This window comes from Sander lucioperca, chromosome 9, assembly GCF_008315115.2.
Source record: "Sander lucioperca isolate FBNREF2018 chromosome 9, SLUC_FBN_1.2, whole genome shotgun sequence".
Lineage (NCBI taxonomy): Eukaryota > Metazoa > Chordata > Actinopteri > Perciformes > Percidae > Sander > Sander lucioperca.
Window position 1 is genome coordinate 41,292,389 of NC_050181.1, and position 23,008 is coordinate 41,315,396.

Below are 23,008 nucleotides of genomic sequence, written 5' to 3' on the forward strand. Positions count from 1 at the left end.
ATAAACCTTAATTGTGAATTTTGGAACGTTTATGTGCGGTCTTGAAAAAAGCTCATCTTAAAGTGGGTTTGTTGCAAAGTCCTTGCATGTAGATTTAAGGAGTTTAAAAATGTTTAAAAAAAAAAAAAAAAAAAGCTAACAGAGAATTAGCCTAAAACTATAACTTGAGTGCAGTTGATGCTGGAGCTTAAATTTCGCAAAAAAAGATTTCTGAGATATTTTCTTTTTTTTTTTTGTCGCGTCTAAATCCTTAAACATGCTAAGTGGCTAATTACTGCTACAGGCTTTTTGGCCTCTATGATGATTTGTTGGCCACTTGGGGGCAGCACAACAAGCATATGACTTTTATCACCTTATAAAGTTGTTATGGGGAATGTGTTAGCAAGCAGTTGCCTATTTACACTTCCAGAAGATAGGGAGCAACATTAATTTGGAGTTTTGTGTAGAAGACTCTTTGGTCTTCATGTGTTAAACTATGCCAATGTTTTTAAGCATACTGAGAGTTATCTTCATTACTCATGTGACCATATAGGACACCTTTTGTCTCAGCATAGTGGTATTGAAACATTGCCCTACAAATATATTAAATATTCACACTGCAACTTCTTCATCATGATTAAGTCTGAGTTAGAGAAATAGGCTTCCTAACATCACTGGGAAGTAGCATTCCCCTGGCCCTGGCTTGTAAGTTGGGAAATAAGTAGAGCACTCTTATTCAGGCTGGATTCATTTTGTATTAAACATGTGAGCATTCTTCTTACAAACACCAGTCAGGCCAACTTCCAGGTGGTACTGGGGTTGGACACCAATGTCTATGATGTACCTGTATCTTTAACACAGTAAGTTGATGAGTAATAATTGGTTTTGCAACATGCATGGCAAGCCCTCTTAATAGGGATTTGTTTGGAGGAATGACATACAATGAAAAAGGGAGATTGCATGGGTAGTATAATGATTTGCAGAAAGCAACAGTAAGCATTAAAATTGGGATGTTTTATAGTGCAGGCTTGGCTTAGAGATTAAAAATGTGCCACCAACAACAACAAGGGCATCACTAAAAGCAACAAAATTGTGTCATAGGGAAGCTTTTGTTTTTATGCTTCTGTGCCAATCAGTTTACGATATACAACACTGAAAACCTAGAGTGACAGACAATTTCAGAGTCCAGTCACTGCGAGCAGTAAACTGGAGTGAGATGTGACCAAATAAGGTTTAGACTCTGGGCCAGAGTGGGAATTGATGTGTTATGGGAAGCTGATTTATTTCTCACATATTTGACAGATATGATCTGGGGCTGAGATGTTGTCGGTTAAAGAGGGGGTTTTGTTAATAAATTCAACCAATGAATTTTCCACTGAGAGTGCCAGCTAGCTAGTACACACAGCCACAGAGGGGTGTTATGTTGACATTGGGTATGGACTGGATAGCCGAGTGGTACAAAACCTTAGGTCACTCTGAAACATCCTTTCCTGCAAAATTCCTTCATGATACTTTTTTTTTGGGGGGGGAAGAGATGGATGAGGATGAGGCATGGTCATTAAGACTAGTAAAGCGCTATATACTGTAAATGCAGTCCATTTACCATTCCCATAATGCAACTCAATCGTGTTTTTTTTTTTACCTCCACCAAGGAGGTTCAGTTTGGTTTGTTTGTCAGCAGGATTACGGAAAAACTTGTGGCTCAGTTTAATGAAACTTGGTAGGAGGGTGTAGCATGGGACAAGGCAGAACCCATTCAATTTAGAGCGGATCTGAATGAGGATAAACACATTTTCACTTTCTGTAACATTACGAAATATGGCATGGTCTAGGGCGGAGGTCTGCACTCTTTGAGTTTCCGATAATGAGTGCCGATCATCTGCATGTACTATACCCATGCTGCTAAGCCTGTGCATTAAAATGATTAAAACAGCAACAACAGCATATTGGGGAAGTGAATCAACAGATTTATCTGTGATAGTAGAGGCAAAAGCCTAACTGTCGCACTAATTCATTTTGATAGGAAACACAAACACGTTATCCCACTGAATTTGACCAAAAGTGTAACTCAGCATCAGACTTTCACGCTTATAGGTCTGGCCATGCGGTCCAGCCAAAAATCTTAAAAGGGCAGTTCACCCCAAAATCAAAAATACATATTTTTCCTCTTACCTGTAAGTGCTATTTAACAATCTGGATTGTTCGGTGTGAGGTGCCATGTGTTGAAGATATCAGCTCATGCTCGTGACAGCGTGAGATTTAAACATTAATTGGCTTCCTGCCCACCTGAGTTGTAAGGTTAGCTATCTCAGGTGAGCTAGCAGTATCAGGTTGCTATAAACTAATCTCCACAAGCTAGCAATGTCGGACCATGAGCCTCTCGTACATGAGCACGCTTCCTTCTGCAAGGTGATACGGTTGGCGGGTATTGTTCGCTAGAAAGAAAATAGTTCCTACTTGAAACTTCTCACAACCAGGTCTGTGGATTATCTTGAGTAACTGGGTCATAATTTCTGGAAAGAGGCATTGCTGTTGAGTTTTTCAAACGTATTTATTGGTGCTTAATGCACCACGAGCCGAGTGCCGTCTAGTTCAATTACAATGGAGAGAAGGCAGACATCTCTATAGCTGATATCTTCAACACTGGGCAACTATCAACAATCAGAAACTATCTAGATTGATAAATAGCACTACAGGTAAGAGGAAAATATTTATTTTTGATTTTAGGGTAAACTGTCCGTTTAAAACTCAAGGCCAATCCAGTATAACTTGAATTGATGACATCATCAAGGTTATTTTGTTCAGACCATAGACTGACTTAGCTCCTTAAATCCCACAACTGTTTTTACAAGCGATTAGTAGCCCAGTCATGACAACTGAACTGCCTTTCATGTATAAACTCGATGGACTGCCTTTTTAAATCCATAATGAAAACGTATTCTGGTCCTTTGAGGTTAAGTCCTTGAAATAGACTTGACTACTGTAACGGTGTCTTTACAGGTCTCCCTAAAAAAATCAATCAGCTGATTCAGAACGCTGCTGCTCGAGAGTACCAAGAAAGTGGATCACATCACTCCAGTTCTGAAGTCTTTACACCTGCTTCCTGTGCCTCAAAGAACTGATTTCAAAATAATTGTGCTGGTTTATAAATCACTAAACGGTTCAGGGCCAAAATACATTTCTGATCTGCTACTACAGTATGAACCACCCAGACCTCTCAGGTCGTCTGGGACAGGTCTGCTTGTTGTCCCCAGAGTCAGAACTAAACAGGGGGAAGCAGCGTTCAGTTGTTATGCTCCACATATCTGGAACAAACTCCCAGAAAACTGCAGGTCCGCAACTCTCAGTTCTTTTAAATCAAGGCTGAAGACCTTTCTTTTTGATGTTTCCTTTCCTTAAATAATTGTTAATTTCTTGTACTACACTGTACATTTTCATTTACATTTTCATTGTATTTAATTGTTTAATCGTTTTTAACTGATCTTTATGTAAAGCACTTTCAATTGCCCTGTTGCTGAAATGTGCTATACAACTAAAGCTGCCTTGCCTTGCCTTGCCTAGTGGGAGCACAATACAAACCTCGTTCTGTACAAACATTCACGGACACCTTCTCCAAGACCAAGAGGCGTCCCTCTGCCTCCTTCTGGCGGCCGCTTCAGCTCACAGCTACAACAACGGATTATCTACCGTTAAACCTGAAAGAAATACACCGGGAGAAGCACAAACCGGTGTTACACTCGCTCAAGACGCGACCAGTACACACTTTGCGAGCGAGAGAGAGAGAGAGAGAGAGAGAGAGAGAGAGAGAGAGAGAGAGAGAGAGAGAGAGAGGGGGGGGGGGAGAGAGAGAGAGAGAGAGAGAGAGAGAGATATGCAGGTTAACTGTCTCTGCTGGTCGCCATAAGGACAAGCGGGATGTGTTATTGTGCTGATGGCTTTCTTTCTTCTTCCCATAAGAACTCGCTTCTTATTCCAAACGGAAACGCAGGTGTAGCCTCTTTATCCCCCTGTCCAGCCTACTACTACCTATCCCAGGGTTCTATGCGCCGCACCTCCCTTTTCAACTCACCAGAGGAGGATTTTACGCGCCGGTGTGGAAAGAATAACATCATGTCAAATGAGATGTGGCGCGTCTCTTTTGTGCACCGTCTGTTACCGCCGCTGTGAATGTGATGCCGGGTCTTCGCCCAGCACAGATGACCTGAACCGGGCGGCAGAGGCGGTTGCAACTACAGCACTTGTTCCATAAAGACAATACTTATCGATGACCATGGCTGACCAGGTGAGGCGACACATACTTTCCACCTTCTCTAAACCCACCTCGTGCGCTCTGCACAATAGCCTAGACTACTACACGGGCACACACCAGGTAGGGTACGTACGCACGCACGCAAACACACACACACACACACACACACACACACACACACACACACACACACACACACACACACACACACACACTCTAATGTGCACCTTAGAGAATAGCACGAGATCTAATCATTTTTTATGCAGCACACTTCCTCCCTATCACACCATCTCTGTGTGGGAATTCAGTTTGGAATGTTGAGCATTTTTTCATCTTTACTCACTTTTTGAATATTATTACAGAGGCTTCCAGCATGTCTGTGCTAGACAATAGTGACTTAAGGCAGGGGTAAGGGTAACGTGTCTTTTACGCTGTATATTCTGTAGCCTGTTTCTCTCTTGGTGGACCATTTACTTCCGTAGATTCCTTCATAGGTGCTCCAAATTGTATTTTAATGAGCCGTAGATTACAGTTAACATGGTTTGGAAGAATGAATGTACACCAGACATAACTAGGTTGCTGGTAAAGAAGCAGCAAGATTGTGTAATTGCAATTGGGCAGTAACGATGGAAGGATAAAAACATTGACTGTAGTATTAATTTTGTATTGTGCACTGTTGTTTGCCCTAGTTTCTTGACAGCCTGGCGAGAGAAGATTAACCCTTGACACACTGACTCAGCCTGCTGTCAGAGTTTACAGTTTCTGCGTGTACAGCTCCCCTGAGAGCTGCTGACTATAAAGGCCATGCTTAATTGATTAGCTCGTTCAATAAACCTAATTGAGCTACCCGAGTGTGCGCGCGTGTGTGTGTGCGCGCGCGCGCGCGTGTGTGTGTGTGAGAGAGAGCAATCGTCTGTGTTAACAAGCAGCCACACCCCAACTGTATGAATGAAAAATAAGTATAATACTGTGCTATACTATAACTAAACATATACTGTACTATAGTATACAACAATACATTACACAGCACTACACCATACTATATTGCAGTACACCACAGACATAACACTATTGTCTACTATACTACAGTACATACTGTACTATATGTCATTACACTACATTACACTATACAGCCATATACATTATTACAGTACATTACATGACCACACTATACAGTACACTACACTACACTACATTAGACTATACCATACTGTACTGTTCTATACAATACTACATTACACAATGCTTTACTATACATACTAAGTTACACTATTCTACTAGAGCTGCACAATATATTGTTTTTTATTGTCATCGTGATATCAACTGGCGCAATAAACACAGCTGGAAAGGCTGCAACATATGGCGAAAGACACTGAGCTCATAGTAATTTGTGAGATTTTCCTCTGTGGCAGTGCTCAATTGCATTGCATTTTATTCTAATATGTTGTTGTTATTGTGTCAATACCCTTTTATTAAGCGCCAATACTGTACTTAGCTCTGCCACAGGCCGACGCTTGGCCACACAAGCCCAGGGGTGCTGCTGGAGCGAGATTAATTGCTGTATTAATATTGATGAGGTTCGTCTATGGTTGACCCTCTATTATGCACATGCACACACAAACTTATCCCAACACACACTATTCTCAGCAAAACTATTGTTCCGGAGTCCTTTTTTTTAAATAGGTAAAGATGTAGATAAAGACTTTAAGTTTTTGACCCATTTTCTTGTGAATTCATGCGAAAGTCACAAGTACAAGTACACAATGTACAGTATAGAGCCCCCTTATAGAGCACGTATACCCTCATTGCACACAGCTGCAGCCACTTTTCCTCTGTCCCTCCCTTGTGATTCGTTCTCTTGCTCTTCTCCTCTCTGTGTGTCCTCGTCAACCTGCTGTCTTTTAGCATCTTTTTATCTTTACTCTTTCTAGCGGCAGCTCCCCCCGTCTTCTGTCTCCCTTTTCTCACCACCCCCTCCCCCGCCCCCCACCTGCTCCCTCCTCCTCTCATAGGTTTCCCTTTGACAAGCTCTGCATCTTCCTTCAGCATCTCTCTCACACTTCCACTTATCTGACTCACCTCCATTGTTATCACCTCCTCCTCCTTACACACATAGGCACACCCAGTAGAAACTCCCTTTCCCCATTCTTCAGTGATTTACCAGAATAGTTAGTGTTATAGGTAAATCTACAGCCTGTTTGGACCTCTTGGACAATTTTTTAACTGCTGTGCTCCTTTCTATATTTACACGTCTTTTTGTTATCTCTCAATTTCATTCTAGTACAAAATGTTTCTCACCACGGCGCCCCCCCTCCGGCGTGGAAGCACACCCCTGCCTCTCAAACACCAGCTGCGGAGGGAAGAGGCCGTGTCTGAGGACTGTGATTGGATCCCGGACATGGCAGAGCCTGCCACGTTGCCTATCAGTGACACAGCGGTGCCTCAGGATGAGTCCTTCAGCCAATCAACAGCCTCCCAGTTGGCTTACCAGAGCCACGGTGGGGCAGTGAGGATAGTGCTACTGGGACAGAATGGCGTGGGCAAGACGTCGCTTGCTTTATCTCTGACCGGGCAGTCGGACAGATCCCTCTCTATAGACTCTGAGACACAAGCATGTGGTAAAAACTTGGATAGGGATTGGTGGAGTGTGCTTTTATGTGTATGTGCACCTGTGTTTGGACTGACAAACATTTTAAAAAGTCTTAAGGGTTAACTTTAGAAAAGATTAATTTAGACACTTATTGTGGAGTTAAAACATCCACAATTCCTTGCTGAGAGTTAGATGAGAAGATTGATACCACTCTCATGTCTGTACGCTAAACGTGAAGCTGGATCTAGCAGTTGGTGAGCTTAGCTAAGAATAAAGACTGGAAACAGGGAAACGGAAAACACACTCTGCCTACAAGCACCTCTAAAGTTAACTAATGAACATGTTCAACAGAAGACAGATGTTTATGGAGGGCAAAGAGGCATTTCATTGGTTCTTTCCAAGCGGACTGGGAGGCAGTGATTGGTGGGCGTTTTTACAGGATTACAGCAGCTACAGATGACAGATCTTTTTCTCTCCTTTTTTAGAGCCCATACGTTATATATTGCTGTCGGGGTGTAAAGGCCATTTCAAATAATATATAAAAAAAAGTGTATATTGAAAATAGTTACCGACCCTGCCTTTAAAGCTGCTAGAAACAGCTTTGCTTTGGCCCTTTGTCAGTCACTAGGTCTGTCTGTCATACAGCTCACTGCAACACAGAGAATAGTCAGCCCTGGTTCTCCAATCGAGCCAATCGATGAGTCAGTGTCACGAAGGCTACGTTCAGACTGTGGGCAAATTGGCCCATATTGGATTTTTTTTGCTCATATGTGACTCAGATCTGTCAGTGTGAACAGCACAAATCACTTGGAATCGGATCTTTTTAATTCTGATTTGGGACACCTCCACATGTGGTCCTAAATCAGATACAGGTCTGATATTTTGCTACACGACCTCAGTCTGAACAGTCATATCGGAATTCATGCGACTTTTACATGGCCCTAGATCGACATTCGTCACAATTCTGCACTGGCGGGAGTCACTCACGCCATCATTCCCCACATCCACACACATCTCCATACAGAAGTAGTAGCCATTGCTCCACAAAAAGCCATAATTAAAAATGTGGCTCTCTTTCTCGTCATCCTTGTTATCATCTGGTCACGAATTCTGTCTTCCACTGCCAAAGAAATTACTGTATAAATGAACTCCATTTATTTCTGTACGACAGCCTGCTGCGTGTGTCTTTGTTATTGTTCTTTTGCGCATGAGAGTCAGGACTGTGACCAGTTCACACTGGAATCTGATATTGGCCACATTTAAAAAATATTATCGGATCCGAGTAATAAATCCGAGTTGAGCACTAAGGCAGTGTGAACACAGCCTTAGGCTCCCTAATGCATAAAGCTGACTTGCCCCTGACTCACGCCATACAGTATTCATTACTGCCCATGTAGTACATTTAGATTCATGCATCATAAATGGACAGAAAAAGCACTTCCATCCAAGAGCCTGTACACGTTTCTATGTAAAATTATTCTATGAGCTACATGTCAAAATTTCAAATGTAAAAAACTCACGAATCAACACCTATTTAATTGACACATTTTTAATAACTTTTTTTACCAGATGCTCTCGCACCATATGAGCTCTGTGGGTGGGTTACCACCTCACCAATCAATTCCTGTCCTCACCAAGTAATTACTAGTAAAAGACAGCAAGACCTTATTAACACCAGGAACTACGGTGTGCTTGTACCTTAAGAAAGACATGTCATTCATCATAGTGGATTTTCCAATCTATTTCAAGCTTTTTTGGGTTAATGTGTATTTTAAAAGCTGCCATGCAATTATAGGTAGTGTATTTCCTAGGTGTGTATCGATACGGTCAACACCCATTTATACGTTTTACCTTTTTTACTTTGTAATTATAGATTTTCTTTGTAATTAGCCAGTAAAATGCAGCTAATAGAAGCATTTTCTAAGTCTATTTATATTTTTTATTATTGTCAACAAATCCCAAATCGCCACAACAAAGAACAAATTGATCCTATTAACAAGTATTGTCTGTGTAGTAAAAAGCCTGGTACATCATAAAGCATGTCACTGAGCTATACCGTTGCACTGGGCAACATTTCCCTTCATTAAGACGAGCATGGCTACTGAAATCTTTTTTGAGTTGATCCCATGTACGGTTTCCTGCTGCCTGAAAAACGTACACTCTCCTACTGCCTGAATGTATATTAATCCGCCGCTGAAAATAGTCCCCAACAAGTTTACTATTTACTCCTTTTTGAGTAACCTTTGCAACAAACTACAGTGCCCAGCTTTTTTAGAAAATGAATGCGTCTTTTTGAATGATAAAAATAATTGCCCCTCTTTTTAAAGTGCCCATATTATGAAAAAAATCACTTTTTCTGGGATTTGGGGTATTATGTTGTGTCTCTGGTGCTTCCACACACATACAAACTTTGAAAAGAATCCATCCATGCTGTTTAGAGTGAGATACAGTTTCTGAATGTGTCCTGCCTTCAGTCTCTGGGTGAGCTGGTCAAAATCGGCACGGCTTGTGACGTCACAAGCCGAAACGAGCAGGCTAACCGCAACCATTAGCTCGTAGCGTTAGCATGCTAATGCTAATGCTAGCATGCTAACGCTAACATGCTAACGCTAGCATGCTACCTCATTCTCAATAGCAAAGCACTGCTACAACACACACAAGTTCACCATAATCTACAAAAGAACTACTTACATGTGCGCCCTCATTTAGAAGTCTCCCAGCTAATCCTGCCTTGTAACTGACCGAAGTTGTAGAAACAGCCTTTCTTTTACTGTCTATGGAGCTAGCTAGCTGACATGATCTACATCTGAGTTACTGGGCATGTGCAAGTGCAATCAAAGATAGTACAGAAGAAGAAGAAGAAAAGAGGTCTCACTCTGTAGCTAAAACAGAGACCAGCTGAAAAGAGGATCTGCAGCAGTGAGAGAGAGCACTGCAGTACAACACAGATATGGTGTTTTTTGAAAATTAAACCATGTAAACCTATTCTGGTACAACCTTAAAATACAATTATGAACCTGAAAATGAGCATAATATGGCTGCTTTAAAAGATTTATGTGTTCAGTAATAATAATAAATAGAAACAAACAGGCTTTGAGGTGAGTGCCACAGATAAGGTAGGGAAAAGTGTTGGTTTTGGTTTTCTTTTCCATGGAATGTGTTAACAATGAGAAAAATGAACAACATCACCAGTTATATTCTTTAAATTGGACTACAGAAATGACAATATAAGAATGTCATAAAGAGAAGGAGCAGATGTCTGAAATGGGATGCAGTATCACTTTCCAAACATGTCAGGTGGCCACATAACCCAATTTAAACATCTTCATGAAACTGATTTAAGGTGTCTTGAGTAGGTCAAGGACATTTGTTAAGACCTAGATTCGTTTGTCAACTTTTTCAATAGCAGCAATTTAGACCACTGACATTTCACTTTAGTTAATATTAGTATAATTCGTTTAGACTCCACAATGCATCCTGTCATATCTTTTGTATTTCAATATATAGTTCTGCTTTTATTTTATGGCAGTGTGGTGTTTATCATTACACTGTGTGCTGATGTGTGTGAAATTTGTATTTGCTTGCAGGTGAGGGCTACGAGAGCTCAGTGACAGTCGACGACGAGGACAGCAAAGTCATAGTTTTCGACAACTGGAAACAGGTACGTTACTACTGACTGTCAGCTTCCCACCTCAGTCCCTCTGTCTTCTTTATCTCGTACGGTTTAGACCGATTGCCTCCTCCATTCACTTCTTCTGGTTTTACATTTATTGCTTGTTCACATGGAATGGAAAAAAAAACATTTGTTCAATCACTGCAATGGGCTAATTATTTGTGTGTATTCGAGCGTAAAGAGAATGTGTACATACATTAGCTTTTATGTGTACAAGTGTGTGGCGTGCTACACTGTAAAGGGAATCCTGCAGCAGCAGCTGTGCTCACTGTACTGTACTTTTTGAAGTTCTCTCATTCGGAAAAGTGGAAATCACTCTCTTGTTAACCTTACTTGTTTCAATTCAAATCTACAGTTACGTTTTGTTTGGCGAGGGCTAAATTTGCTGCCGCTGTGCATCATCAACCTTTTGAGCGGAACTGTGTGAGTGAGTTAATACGACCCTGTGGCGATGGGTTTTGAGCAGGAGAAACTTGAGCTGCAGCAGGCAGCTGTGGAGAACAATAACAGCTTGTCAAAAAGCTCCTCATCACGCTGAGGACATTGAGGGAAATCAAAAAGCATGCAGTCATTAATGTCTATTAATAATGTGATGGAACGGTCAAGCACACTAATTTGTGTGGAGTGTAGATCATCCCTAATGCATACTAAGCCAGATGTCCACTCGGCGTTCAGGGGCTCTCCCCGTTAGGTTAAATTATTCACACGCAGCTACATTTGGCTCCCGGGAACTTCGCTGGAAGCTAGATCATTTCGTCACTTACTCACCCCCGATTTTGTTGCCCTTCCTTCCTGCAGCTGTCATCATCTCCAAATCTCACTGTCCACTCACTCTTTTTATTGCTTTTGTTGTGGCGCTCGCGCGCCTCTCTGCACTGGCCCTTTTCTGCTGTGGTTAAATCTTGCTGAGAGTTAATTACATTTGTTATTCTGTGCGTGTTAATACGAGACAGGGCATTAAGGCTGAAGCAACAGACCCAGGCCAGCAGGAAACTTGGAATAACTCCAGGGCTGTCAGCAGTGGGGGCAGGCCGAGAGGACTGGACAGCGTCCCAAATCATCCACCAATATATGCTCATGATTTTGTTCTTTTTTGTGGTAATGCCCATAGATAAAATACACACACAGATACAAACCTGCACACAGACACAGAGTCAGGCCTACTGACAGATGTTGTCCAGCTGCCTAACGTGTGCTTTGGCCTCGCACTGGTACAGGATTATCCACCAGTCCCAAGAGGCAGGGCTGCAAGTGTTCTCCATGGTGCACCACAGCCTACCAAGTTACTATAGCAACGTGCAAAGACACACACATAGAGAGCCGAAGTCACGCCCTTCTACTTTCAGTCCATGGGACCTATCTTTTGAAAAAAATATGAACGGGAGTCAATGGAGAGATTATAATTATTTTTTGGTCCGGTTTGAATTGAGCCATGGATTACAAATATGATGTTCGTCAATTTAAAAGAGAATTTTTCAACCGAAGAAAGTCACAGTTAGCAGTAGTTTTGTTATGACCACTTAGTTTTGTGTGAAACTGCTCAGTGAACTACATCTCTCGTCTGACACAATTTACGTCACCTAGCTTGATGATCAACTTGCTCGCTAGCTAGCTAGCTTAGCTCTGTTCCACAACACATGTAACGTTATCTTACCTGATGTGTTTTATCCAGGGAAGTGTTTTCAGCAGATAAGCAAAAGAACAGGCAAGATCCGTTGCCCATTTGAGTAACGTTACAGCGAGACGTCATCCATGCGACTTTGAAGTGTGTAGTATTTCTAATTACGTATTTTCACAGTCTTATACTTCAACAGTTTAACAATAAATTGAGACTTTCTTGACTTACGAAATTATCTTTTAAACTGATGAACATCATATGTGTAATTCATGGCTCAATTCAAACAGGATCAAAAAATTATTTGTCTTTCCCCATTCACTACCGTTCATATTTTTTCCGAGTTAAGGTCCCATGGCGGTCCACCGGAAGGGGAGGGACTTCGCCTCTCCATACACTCTCACGTATGCACATACAGGGCTGACTTAATCACTCACTCACACATAAGATAATGTTTGAACAGTTAGCATCTGACACTTGGCTGTGGGGCTTCTTATGTTCTCCGTCCAGGCCGATCAGCGCCTCATCATTCCCTTGCAATACAAAGATGAAAATGTGTTACACTCACACTCAGTGATTGTTCCTTCAAGTGCTTTCTTTGCTTGGCTCACAGCTGATTGACACATGAAGGTCTAGCTGAAGCTGTAATTTTTCCCAACTGCAGTGCAGGGAGCGGCGCGCAGCAAATGGCAGGTAGAGATTACTGTGTAGAAACACACACACACACACACACACACACACACAGTATGTGTGTATACTCTGCTGACATGCGTGTGTGTGTACGTGCACATGCACATGCTGCAAAGGCATGGTCAAATGTGTAAAACACCAGCATACACATGCACAGAAGACTGAGAGTCTGCTTAGCCAGACGCTGGGATGTTGTGAGTGTTGTTGACGTCACAGGGGTTGGATGGTTTAAATAAGTCATCCATTGGCCCAAAATAGAACACTGGCACACTTGGCCTTGACCTAGCCGGCCCATGCTGCCTTTAGACTGACATTGGTTGTGTAATGTATCTCTTAGACAAGCCTGGGTTCTGTATGTAGAGAACCAAGTGGGAGATTGAGGTCGCTGAGGACCAGAGGGGCCCTGTCACCCTTTCTCTGTAATGTGTGTTTATCTGTCTTATTGTCTGAGATAGATAAGCACTTTATTCTGAGCTCGAGCCAATCTAGGAGTTTCCATTATTATTTGATAGCTTGAAATGAAGTTATTTATCAAAGACAACCAAATTGTGCAGCCTGAGGCCTGTAAAAATGTAGGCCAGTGATGAATGTGTATTTATCAGCGTGCAGTGAGGAGAATTTGCTGCTGCCCCGGGAGGACAGGATCGTTTATTCTGTTAAACCAAATTAGAGAAAAAGTCCAGGATGTAATTTGGAAGAAGATAATTGCTGCTTGACCACATTCTTTTGCTCGATTAGGAGGGAAGAAAAACATTGTTCCACCATCCAGTTCTTGGAACAGGGACATATTTTGACATTGTCTCAGGGGGTCACTTCTCTGGACATTTTCTCTTTCCTGTTTTGCTGTTTTACAGCCTTATGAGAGTCATTCTGGACTACTTACAGTTTCTCATTTTTTTTGCCCAAATACAAATAAGCTATTATACCTTAACAGTTCTGCTTGCATTAGTCTCTGCTGGTAGTCACTGCTCAATTTATTTGTGCAGAATACTCTGTGTGAAATAAAATCAAGAAACGGAAAAGCAGCTACATGCTGCATTGTATTTAAGCGTTAAGGGTTTTCTAGATCAGGTGGATTGCATAGCTGAGAACTCACAGAAATTTTCTTTAGTCTATAGACGATTGGCAGATTATTTAGGATAATTTGGGCGCATACAACAATTCAGCTACATGTTTTAAGTTTCGACAGTAAAGCACACAAGGCTTTCACATGCACGGCAGTACAGAAAATCGACAAACTAGCTAGCTTGCCTAATTGCTAGAAAGCGGAATTTATCTAACATCGCTACACATACTTTTATATTTGCTTTAATTGCGTATAAATTAAATAGTTGTATTGCATGCAAGCCAATTGTGAACATCAGCTTTTCATCAATTTTAAACAAGATAAAAAAATGTCTCAACTTAATTCTCATCTGTAACAGTGTCACTCTGTCAAACATTTAAACAATGCTGCTTGAGGCTGTAGAGATTGTACAATAGTTTTATGTTGGTTTACTGGGGAGTGAGGGAGATATGTGTTACGTGCAATGTGTTTTTACCACGGGACGTGTACAATACTTTATGTGCAATCTATTGTTGTGAATGATACAATTGGTGTTGTATTTTTTCTTTTTTAAATTCTCAATGCATTATTTATTTGTGCAGCTTGGAGTCTAAAACAAATTTCCCTAAAGGGACAATAAAGTATACCCTATCGTACAGTATCGTACTCTGGAAACATGATTGCGCAGCATTTCTTGATTTATACAGCTCCTTTAACCTACGTCACTGAATAAGGATACAAGGACATAAAAATACAGTAAACCTGCACAAAATGTTAATAACTTAATGCGATACTTGTGTCCTGGAGGTAAATCCTTGTTTATCCTCCCTCCATAGGGGGGTCAGAGGTCAACTACAGAACAGCATCCCTGTAACCAGTAGGGATTCAGGGATTTGCTAATGAACACTTCAGCAGGGTGGAGGCTCCACATGCCGTCATATTAAATAAAGCCTGAATCTGGGTCATGCCGGGACACTCACTACACCACCCTCCTGTGTGTGTGTGAGAGAGAGAGAGAGAGAGAGAGAGAGAGAGAGAGAGAGAGAACTGGTTGGTGGTCATGGCATGCAAAAGTTTGCATGTTGCACCATGTCTGTACTGTGATGTCTGCTGCGTTCAGTAATGATGTGGTCATTGGTGCTCGGCTTATGCAGTGCTTATGCATGTGTGTGTGTGTGTGTGTGTGTGTGTGTGTGTGTGTGTGTGTGTGTGACCTAGCCAGTGCAGGCCAGATGGCCTCTGTAATATATTTCCTTAGGGAAGCGTTGTCTCTGTGCACCGGAAAGTAAGTGAGAGAAAAAAACACAAACACACATTCCTTCTGCACTAAGCTTGCTCATCCTATTATCAGATTTTGACTTACCTACCAGAGCAAGGTGTTCTTCCGTCTTCTCATCTTGCTTCTGCTCCTCCCTCCTCTTTCTTAAATTGTCCTGTCTTTCTTTCACTCCCTTCACTCATCACCACCCCTGCATCTTTATTGATCCACCTGATCTTTCATTTTGCCCTAATAGACAGGCAGACAGATGGAACACAAACCAAAGAAGCAGATGTGCACAAATCACGTGTTTGCTTTTAAAAAAGCTAAATGATGGCATTAGCGTCTATGTATTTATCTGTGCGCACTCTGTGGATGTTTGTGCAAGCAGGTGGGGATGTGTTTGAACTTTTGTTTCCATGTAAAAGCAGTAAGCTGCTTTGCTCATGTATCTTGTTTTGCAAAACAAAATTCTTGGGAGCCAAAAGACTGGAATGGTTAAGGTTCTGTGACCCAGGCAGTGGGGAGCATGTTGCATAATGAGGGATGCACGCATACACACACACACACACACACACACACACACACACACACACACACACACACCCCCCACATGCTCATGTACTCTCTCAAAATATGGCCAGATATTGTGTTTTCTGCCTTGTTTTTACCACTGGAAGAAATAATAGATTAGAATAGAGAGCTTGCAGAGCCACAGCTTATGCAGCTTTTATGCAAATGGTGCATGATAAGTGATTCATTGTCCTCACTGTTAATGGTTACTGATGTAGTGCCTGACTCTAGCACATTTTTGTGAGCATGTTTTTGAGTACATGTTAATGTACTTGGGTATAATGTCTTTAGTTTCTGTGCGTATAAATAGCTTGGGAAACATAAAAATGCCAGTTTAGTGGTATTGTAATGGCTGTTTTTCAACTGCAGCTCCATTGATAGCATTGAGAAACTCAGCTGCAGCTTCTCAAAGCACATTAAGCCTGCACAAACCATGATAAATCTCCCTTTCAAAAAGAAGAATCATTTCTGTATGTTCCACTGATAAAAGCAGGGTTGGAAACCATGCTTTCTGTCAGGTGTATTGGATGTGTTTTTTTGTATCTACATATCTGCGCCAGAAACAGGAAGTTGTGGAAAATGAATTCTTAGAAACCCTCATTCATGGGCGCCTGGGTAGCTCACCTGGTACAGTGTGCGCCCATATACAGAGGCTTAGTCTTTGACACAGCGGTAACGGGTTTGATTCCGACCTGCGGCCCTTTGCTCCATGTCGTTCCCCCTCTCTCTCCCCTTTCATGTCTAAAGCTGTCCTAGCTAATAAAGGCATAAAATGCCACAAAAAAAGCTTTAAAAAAAAAAAAAAAGAAATTGTCATTCGTAAAGCCTTTCTATTTATTTATCATGGTGTTTGAAGCCCTGATTGATTGCCCTAGTGGACTGTGTTTAAATAGAGGGAGAAGCTGCAGCAGTGGTAAGAAGTGCTCCACCAGTATATATCTGCATGATATATAATCAGCTGATTATAGCTTATTGCAAATATATCCATATGGCTGTATATTTCAGACAATAAGACAGACAAACAGACATTGCAGTACAGAAGTGATTCATATTATAAATGGTAATTTATGTATACTATATTAATCCCATAAGGGGAAATTCAGTTTTCTTTCATGCTGTTGATATATATATATATATATATATATATATATATATATATATATATATATATATATATATATATATATATTCACACACACAGGCCCAAATACACACATGCACAAATCGGACCTATACACATGACACATGCATTATGTATGGAGAGATGTCAGAGCGAGGGAGATGCCTCACTGGATGGCGCCCTGAGCAGTTGGGGGTTCAGTGCTCAAGGGCACTCTGGCAGTGCCCATAAGACCCCCTCGGTTCTCAAGCCAAGTTCCCACAGACTGAGCTACCGCCGCCCCTTTTAAGGGATCCTTATTAAAAAATCTTGTTTACATTATGGGTTTTGTGTTATGTTATGGCCTCAACATTTTAGCACTAGTTGTAAGTTTCATGGAACTAAAGTTATCAGTGAGATGGATAGTAATACACAGTCATAAATGATGGGCAACGATGCAAGGCATTTGGCAGAGACACTGCAGGATATAGCCCAAAGCAATAGTCGCCCACCATTATTTATTGATAATTTCAATATAGAGCCAGCATATTACGCATAGCTTTGAATACAAAACAGTTGTGCACTTATAGCTGTGTAATTATCTAAGTATGAGGAGGAAATCTAAATCTGAGTTTATACATACTGAAGTATTAGAGCACTAGATATGAAACCGAATGAGGGCACATGAACATTACAACCATATGTGATTGTTGAACATATTCATAACGTTGAGCATTAATCTGCCGCTATAACAGCCTTCACTCTTCTGGGAAGACTTTCCACCAGATTTTGAAACCTGGCTGTTGAGATTTGCTTCCCTTCAGCCATGTTCATGTTGGCTGTTGGATGGCATTCACACTTGGCGTTCCAATGGATCAAAAAGGTGTTTGGATTGAAGTCAGGGTTCTGGGCAGACCAGTCAAGTTCTTCCACAAAACAACTCAGAAAATAATTTCTTTATGTTGAAACAGGAAGGGGCCTTCCCCAAACTGCTGTCACAAATCTGGAAGCACACTGTTGTTTGAAATAGCATTGTATGCTGTTGCAAAAAGCCCCTGAAACATTTTTAACGTTTTAAATCTTCAGTATTTTCCACGACATCGAAAATTCCATGCTTATTGTGTAACAATGAAATTTAAAGTTTGGGGGAAAAAAACTATGTTAAGTATTATGCTATGTATGATTAGTTTAAAGCTATAGTGCGTAGTTTCTGTCTCCCCCATGAGGAATTCTAAGTAATGAAAACAAGACATCCGCATGCATCTACATGATACAAGCCTTCCGTAATCACGCACCACCCCCACCCCTCCTACTCCAAATCACCATTTTCTGAACATAGTCATACTGAGAAATACAGAAAGAGTTGTGTGGAGCTGATAGTCTTAATTACCTTTGTAACAACTAATTTGGCAATGGCTTGAATGTAACGGACGTTCATCAATATTAAAAAGTTACGCACTAAAGCTTTAACACTCAAAAACTCTGCTTCATCAGGACTGTGTGGGTGTGGTTTGATTGATTTGATTGACTGGGCTGGTAACAAACAAGCAAACGAGGCTTTAACTGTCATCACACTTTCATTCAAATATTGCTAAATCCTGATTGGTGTATGGAAGTATGTGACGACACCATTTTCCAATCGAGTCTCGCCCATTTCAAAATGGAAGGGCGGGATTTATGAGCTATACTGCAGCCAGTTACCAGGGGCGATTAAAATGTTTTGGCTTCACTTTTGGGGAGCTGTCAAGCCGTCCATCTTTATATATACAGTCTATGCCACTGACAAAAAGTACACACAAAGTCTGTAGACCGAATGTGTCCACATAAATTTGGCCATATAGTTTAGAAAGGTGAGGAGTGTACAGGATGATGCAAATCAAGTGAAACCTCCCAAAGCATCCATATTACAGGAAAAATGGCCTGATCAGCTGGATGTGGTCTATGTTGTTAAGATAATTTAATTGGTATTTTCCTGAATGCTCACTCATCTGTGTGTATTTGCATATGATTTGAATATTACTCTATGTGGGCTTGGCTTTTATTTCTGTGTGTTAGTCTGTGAATGTTTGTGTGTATGGGGGTAGTAGGTATTCGACAGATGGCCTGCTCTCTGTCAACAGAGGAGCTGCTTAATCGAGAGAAAGAAGGAGAGGGAGGGAGGGAGGGAGTTGGCACTATCCTGAGTTGCTCTGCTTCCGTTTGATAGAGAGGTGTATTGACTTGGTCACAGTTTTTCTTCTGAAGCGCTCCATCACACTCCTAATTGATGTCCAGTCTCTGTTTGTATTCCTTTGCTTACAAAGATTTGCCTCTTTCTGTTTTTTTCTCTCTCTCTTTCCCTCTGTTTTGTAGTTTCCATTCTTCATTCTCATCCCTGAATCAGACAGTGACAGGTGGTGGAGCAGCCTTCCACGCCAATGGCTCCCTGCCCTCCTCCTTTCTCCGCTCCCTGTCTTTTCCTGTGCTCCGTCAAACTGACAGAGTGCCAAGGAGCTCCCTATGAATTTCCTGCTCCAGGGTCTGTTCCGATACTACATGGCTGTTGAGACAATGTGAATTTTTCAGGCGTCTGAAACTCTCTGGAGGGCAGGAATTTACCTTCAAGGCTGTCCATGTAGGGAAAAGGCATCCACATTCTCACACATACACACAGACAATGCAGTCCAAAGCTAGCGCGCAGATTGGGTTATCTGGTGGGAATAATGTGTTTTCATATTGATTTCACCAGAGTTTATAGCTTTAGAGGCCTATTTCCAGTTGAAATGCAGCATGATTGTGTTTACAGTTCTACAGGTCAGAGTTTTGCAGTGTTTAGAAATAACACAATGGAAAGTTATAGATTAAAGCCACAAATAGAATTTGACCAATTCCCTCTGAGCATGTATACAGTTAGGTCAAGTAAAAAGCTTCTGACAGTAATATAAGCTTTATTTTCTGGTATTGCCCCATAAACAGTAAATAGAAATACTTTATTGAAAGAGTTGGATCCACATTGCATTTGAAGACTAAAGTCACAGTCTGTTCCTCACTACAGGAAACCCATATGGTTACAAAATAATTGTTCCTGTATGTCTTCTAATTCTATAATGGGTCTCTACTCAATCGAAGGAGAACGGGACTTTGACTGGCATAATACTGTGGAGTCTGGTCTCAGGTTTCTGTCTTTGGGTGAAAAATAGTTTGATCGATTGTGCTTGTCCAACTTAAGATCAAATGTCTTTTGTTTTAACCTCTTCAACCCCACTGGCCTGGGGTAGTATTGCTAAATCCACAGAACCTAAAAACATAAAGTATAGAGAAGATGCCAAGGCTGTGAAAAAGTCAAAATTGTCATGAATTAGGTCAATTAAAATGTTTGTGCAAAACTTCAAATATTTTCCATTTGATGTGAGGTTCCAGACAAAAAAAAACAAAGTTCTGTACAAATGTGTTAATGTGTTAAATGTGGTAACTTTGGAGTTTATTGAAAGCTGAAGTACAGAACTTTTGTCTCCCCCCTCTGGCGGTGAGAGTAAATACACAAACACTGTCAATGTACGCATATGATGTATGCCTGCAGGTAAGCCTGACTCATCTTCCCCACCCCCAGGAGTGCTTTTTTTTTTTTTACTATGATCCTTCCACCGAGTTTCTTTTTTATCTGGAGCATCCATTCCAGAAACATTTCTTGGACGCTTCTTAGGATTTTTCTTCATAGCTTCTGCCATACTCCTAGCTGCTGCTGCTCTGTCACTATGGTCTCTCCTGCTGGTTGACGTAAAACGCCTTGCTTTGGGTGTGCCAGCGACATAATGTCGCCACAGACACCGGACATAACAACTCCGGTATACTGAGAAATACAGAGAGCTTTCCTTGGCGGCAAAAGGCTTAATCAGCATTGTGTGGACTCGTTTGGCAAGGGCTTTAATGTGACGAACGTTCATTTATATGTAAATGTCCCACACTCTTTAAGGGGATTATAAATCAGTATTAGATAGATTTTAGATGCGTTTTGGCAGTAGAATACGCTGTAAACACAACAGTTACATGTAAGCAAGCAGTTGCCTATTTACCCATCCAGCAGACAATTTTAGCATTTATTTGGAGTCATGTTTTTTGCCAATATTCAAAAAAATGGTAAAAAATAATTTATTTTACCTCCTTTTTGGTCTCCTCTAACTCCAGAGGGACATATCTGCCTCTTTAGCAGCTAAATGCTGGACAAAATTAACCAGCTAGTTCTTTCACAGAAAACAGCTGCATAGTACAGGGTTGATGAGGGCAGTGAGACAAACAGTAAAGTTTCAAGCCATAAAAACAAAACAATGAGCTGATAGGTGGTAAAAGGCTCTGTTGAGCTGAGGGGAACTGTAAAGTTGGGTGGTAATTCTTTATGATTTGTCACTATGAGCGACGCCTTTCATATAACACATAGTCGCTGTTGAGCGGAAACCTTGTATGTCCAATACTGTTACTTTTCAGCACATGAAAAAAGGCTAATTTGAAAACATTTTATTGAGCTATTTATCTCAGACAAAGTCAGACAAAGTCAGACAAAGTTGCCATGTCACTGTTTACCTTCAGCTCTGCTGTGTTCGACAGTTTGAGGATCCAATGGAGTTACAAGATTTAGTCACAAACTCTTTTAGTACTTTTCATTGGTTAAATATTTGTAAAACCCACAGACAGACGTAAAGGGTGAGCATTAGCACTGATTTATGAAAAAACAAAAAACAATGATGAAATATGGAGATACAAGGTTTCTGCCTGAATATGTATTAGTGCAGTTTTAAGGGGAATATGAGGAACCACATAATAAAAGGTTGATGTTTCTTGGCCATATTCTGAACAAAGACAGTGAATCATATAAAAAGCTACAATACTGCGACACAAATGGTGCATACATGATCCTCATGACCACAGACTTAAGACTCAAATCCAAAATTGGATTGCATTTGACTTTGTAGTTCAATACCACAGGGAATTAATTTAACTTCAACCTGAACCATATGGCAATGTCCCTCCCTGCATCTAGTATCACTCACCAAATTAGGTGACTGATAAATAATTATGTCAACAAATGATGAGCTGGGAGGGATTTGGCCATTAATGCTTTCTGGATATGATGACTTTAGTTGAGAACTTTGCCATGACCTATATTACACCTGTGAACCACCTTGAGTCCAATGTGTCAATTTGGCTCACAGAATCAGGGAGAGAAAGCAGGAGAGGACAAAGATGGTCATAGGCAGCTTAAGGCTGCTGTTTCTGCAAGAACCACTTGGGCTAATTGAGCCTCTGTGACAGGAAACCCCGATGGGATGTTTCGTGGTCACTGTTAAAAGGGTCAGGAGATTCAATGTGAAGCATGTCGTGTGTACAGTCAAGTTGAGCAAAGCCTCCTCTGCGTTCTCTCATGGGACAGTGATACAAACTTGAGTGCTGCCTGCCTGGCATTGACATTGATGTCCTTTCAGTAGCTATAAGCTCCAGCACAACAAAACAAGGACTTGGAAGGATGAATCTGACTTTAAATATGTTCAAGGACAAATTGTTAATTTGTTGATGTAGCATGTAAATGAGCTTTCATAATGTGTAGCTACCTGACATCCAACACCCAGTCACCTGTCATCGGACCTCTCTTTTATGCAGTATCTGCTGCACTGAGGTGTTGTTTTATTAATGTGCACGTGTGTGTTTGTATCCCCAGGACCTGTCCACTCTACAGTGTGATGTGTGTATCCTGGTCTTCTCAGTGACTGACAGGCGAAGTTTCCACCGCACCGCCCAGCTCCGCCTCCTCCTCAGGGAGTCCCAGCCACACACACCAATCATCCTGGTGGGCAACAAGAGTGACCTTGTCCGCTCCCGTGAAATCAGCTCAGAGGGTAAGTACAGTGTCTGTAATGTAAACCTGTCATACATGAATGCAACTGGCCCTTTCCGAACCTCTCCCAAAACAGCGATTGTCCAATCATAGCAACCATATCTAGTAGGGATGGGAAGTACTTGCTTCTTTTTTTTTGCTTTGTAACTGTCAATATCTTACTATGATGTGCTATTGTGACATGTTGTGACAACTTTGCAAAGAAACTCCCGCACACTAACTTGCAAAAATAAATGTAATAGCTGGCAACGTTTGGGTACTAGACAAAATTATGTTGTATGTTATAACCAACGTTTCACACTTATTAAGTTATTTTTAGTATAATTACGGATAACAGCGCTGGGCTACCCCACGTTTGAATTCACCACCGA

At 41.3% G+C, this 23,008-nt stretch overlaps 1 protein-coding gene across 1 annotated transcript in view; it reads left to right on the top strand.

The window, feature by feature from the left end:
- Nucleotides 1–3,844: 3,844 nt before the first annotated feature.
- rem2 (RAS (RAD and GEM)-like GTP binding 2) overlaps nucleotides 3,845–23,008 on the top strand; it is a 31,296-nt gene continuing 12,132 nt past the window's right edge. The window contains exons 1-4 of the mRNA XM_031310557.2: nucleotides 3,845–4,261; nucleotides 6,510–6,846; nucleotides 10,406–10,479; nucleotides 22,461–22,638. Of these exons, the coding sequence (XP_031166417.1) occupies nucleotides 4,244–4,261; nucleotides 6,510–6,846; nucleotides 10,406–10,479; nucleotides 22,461–22,638 (607 nt within the window). The 5' untranslated portion in view covers nucleotides 3,845–4,243. The remainder of the gene's footprint in view (nucleotides 4,262–6,509; nucleotides 6,847–10,405; nucleotides 10,480–22,460; nucleotides 22,639–23,008) is intronic.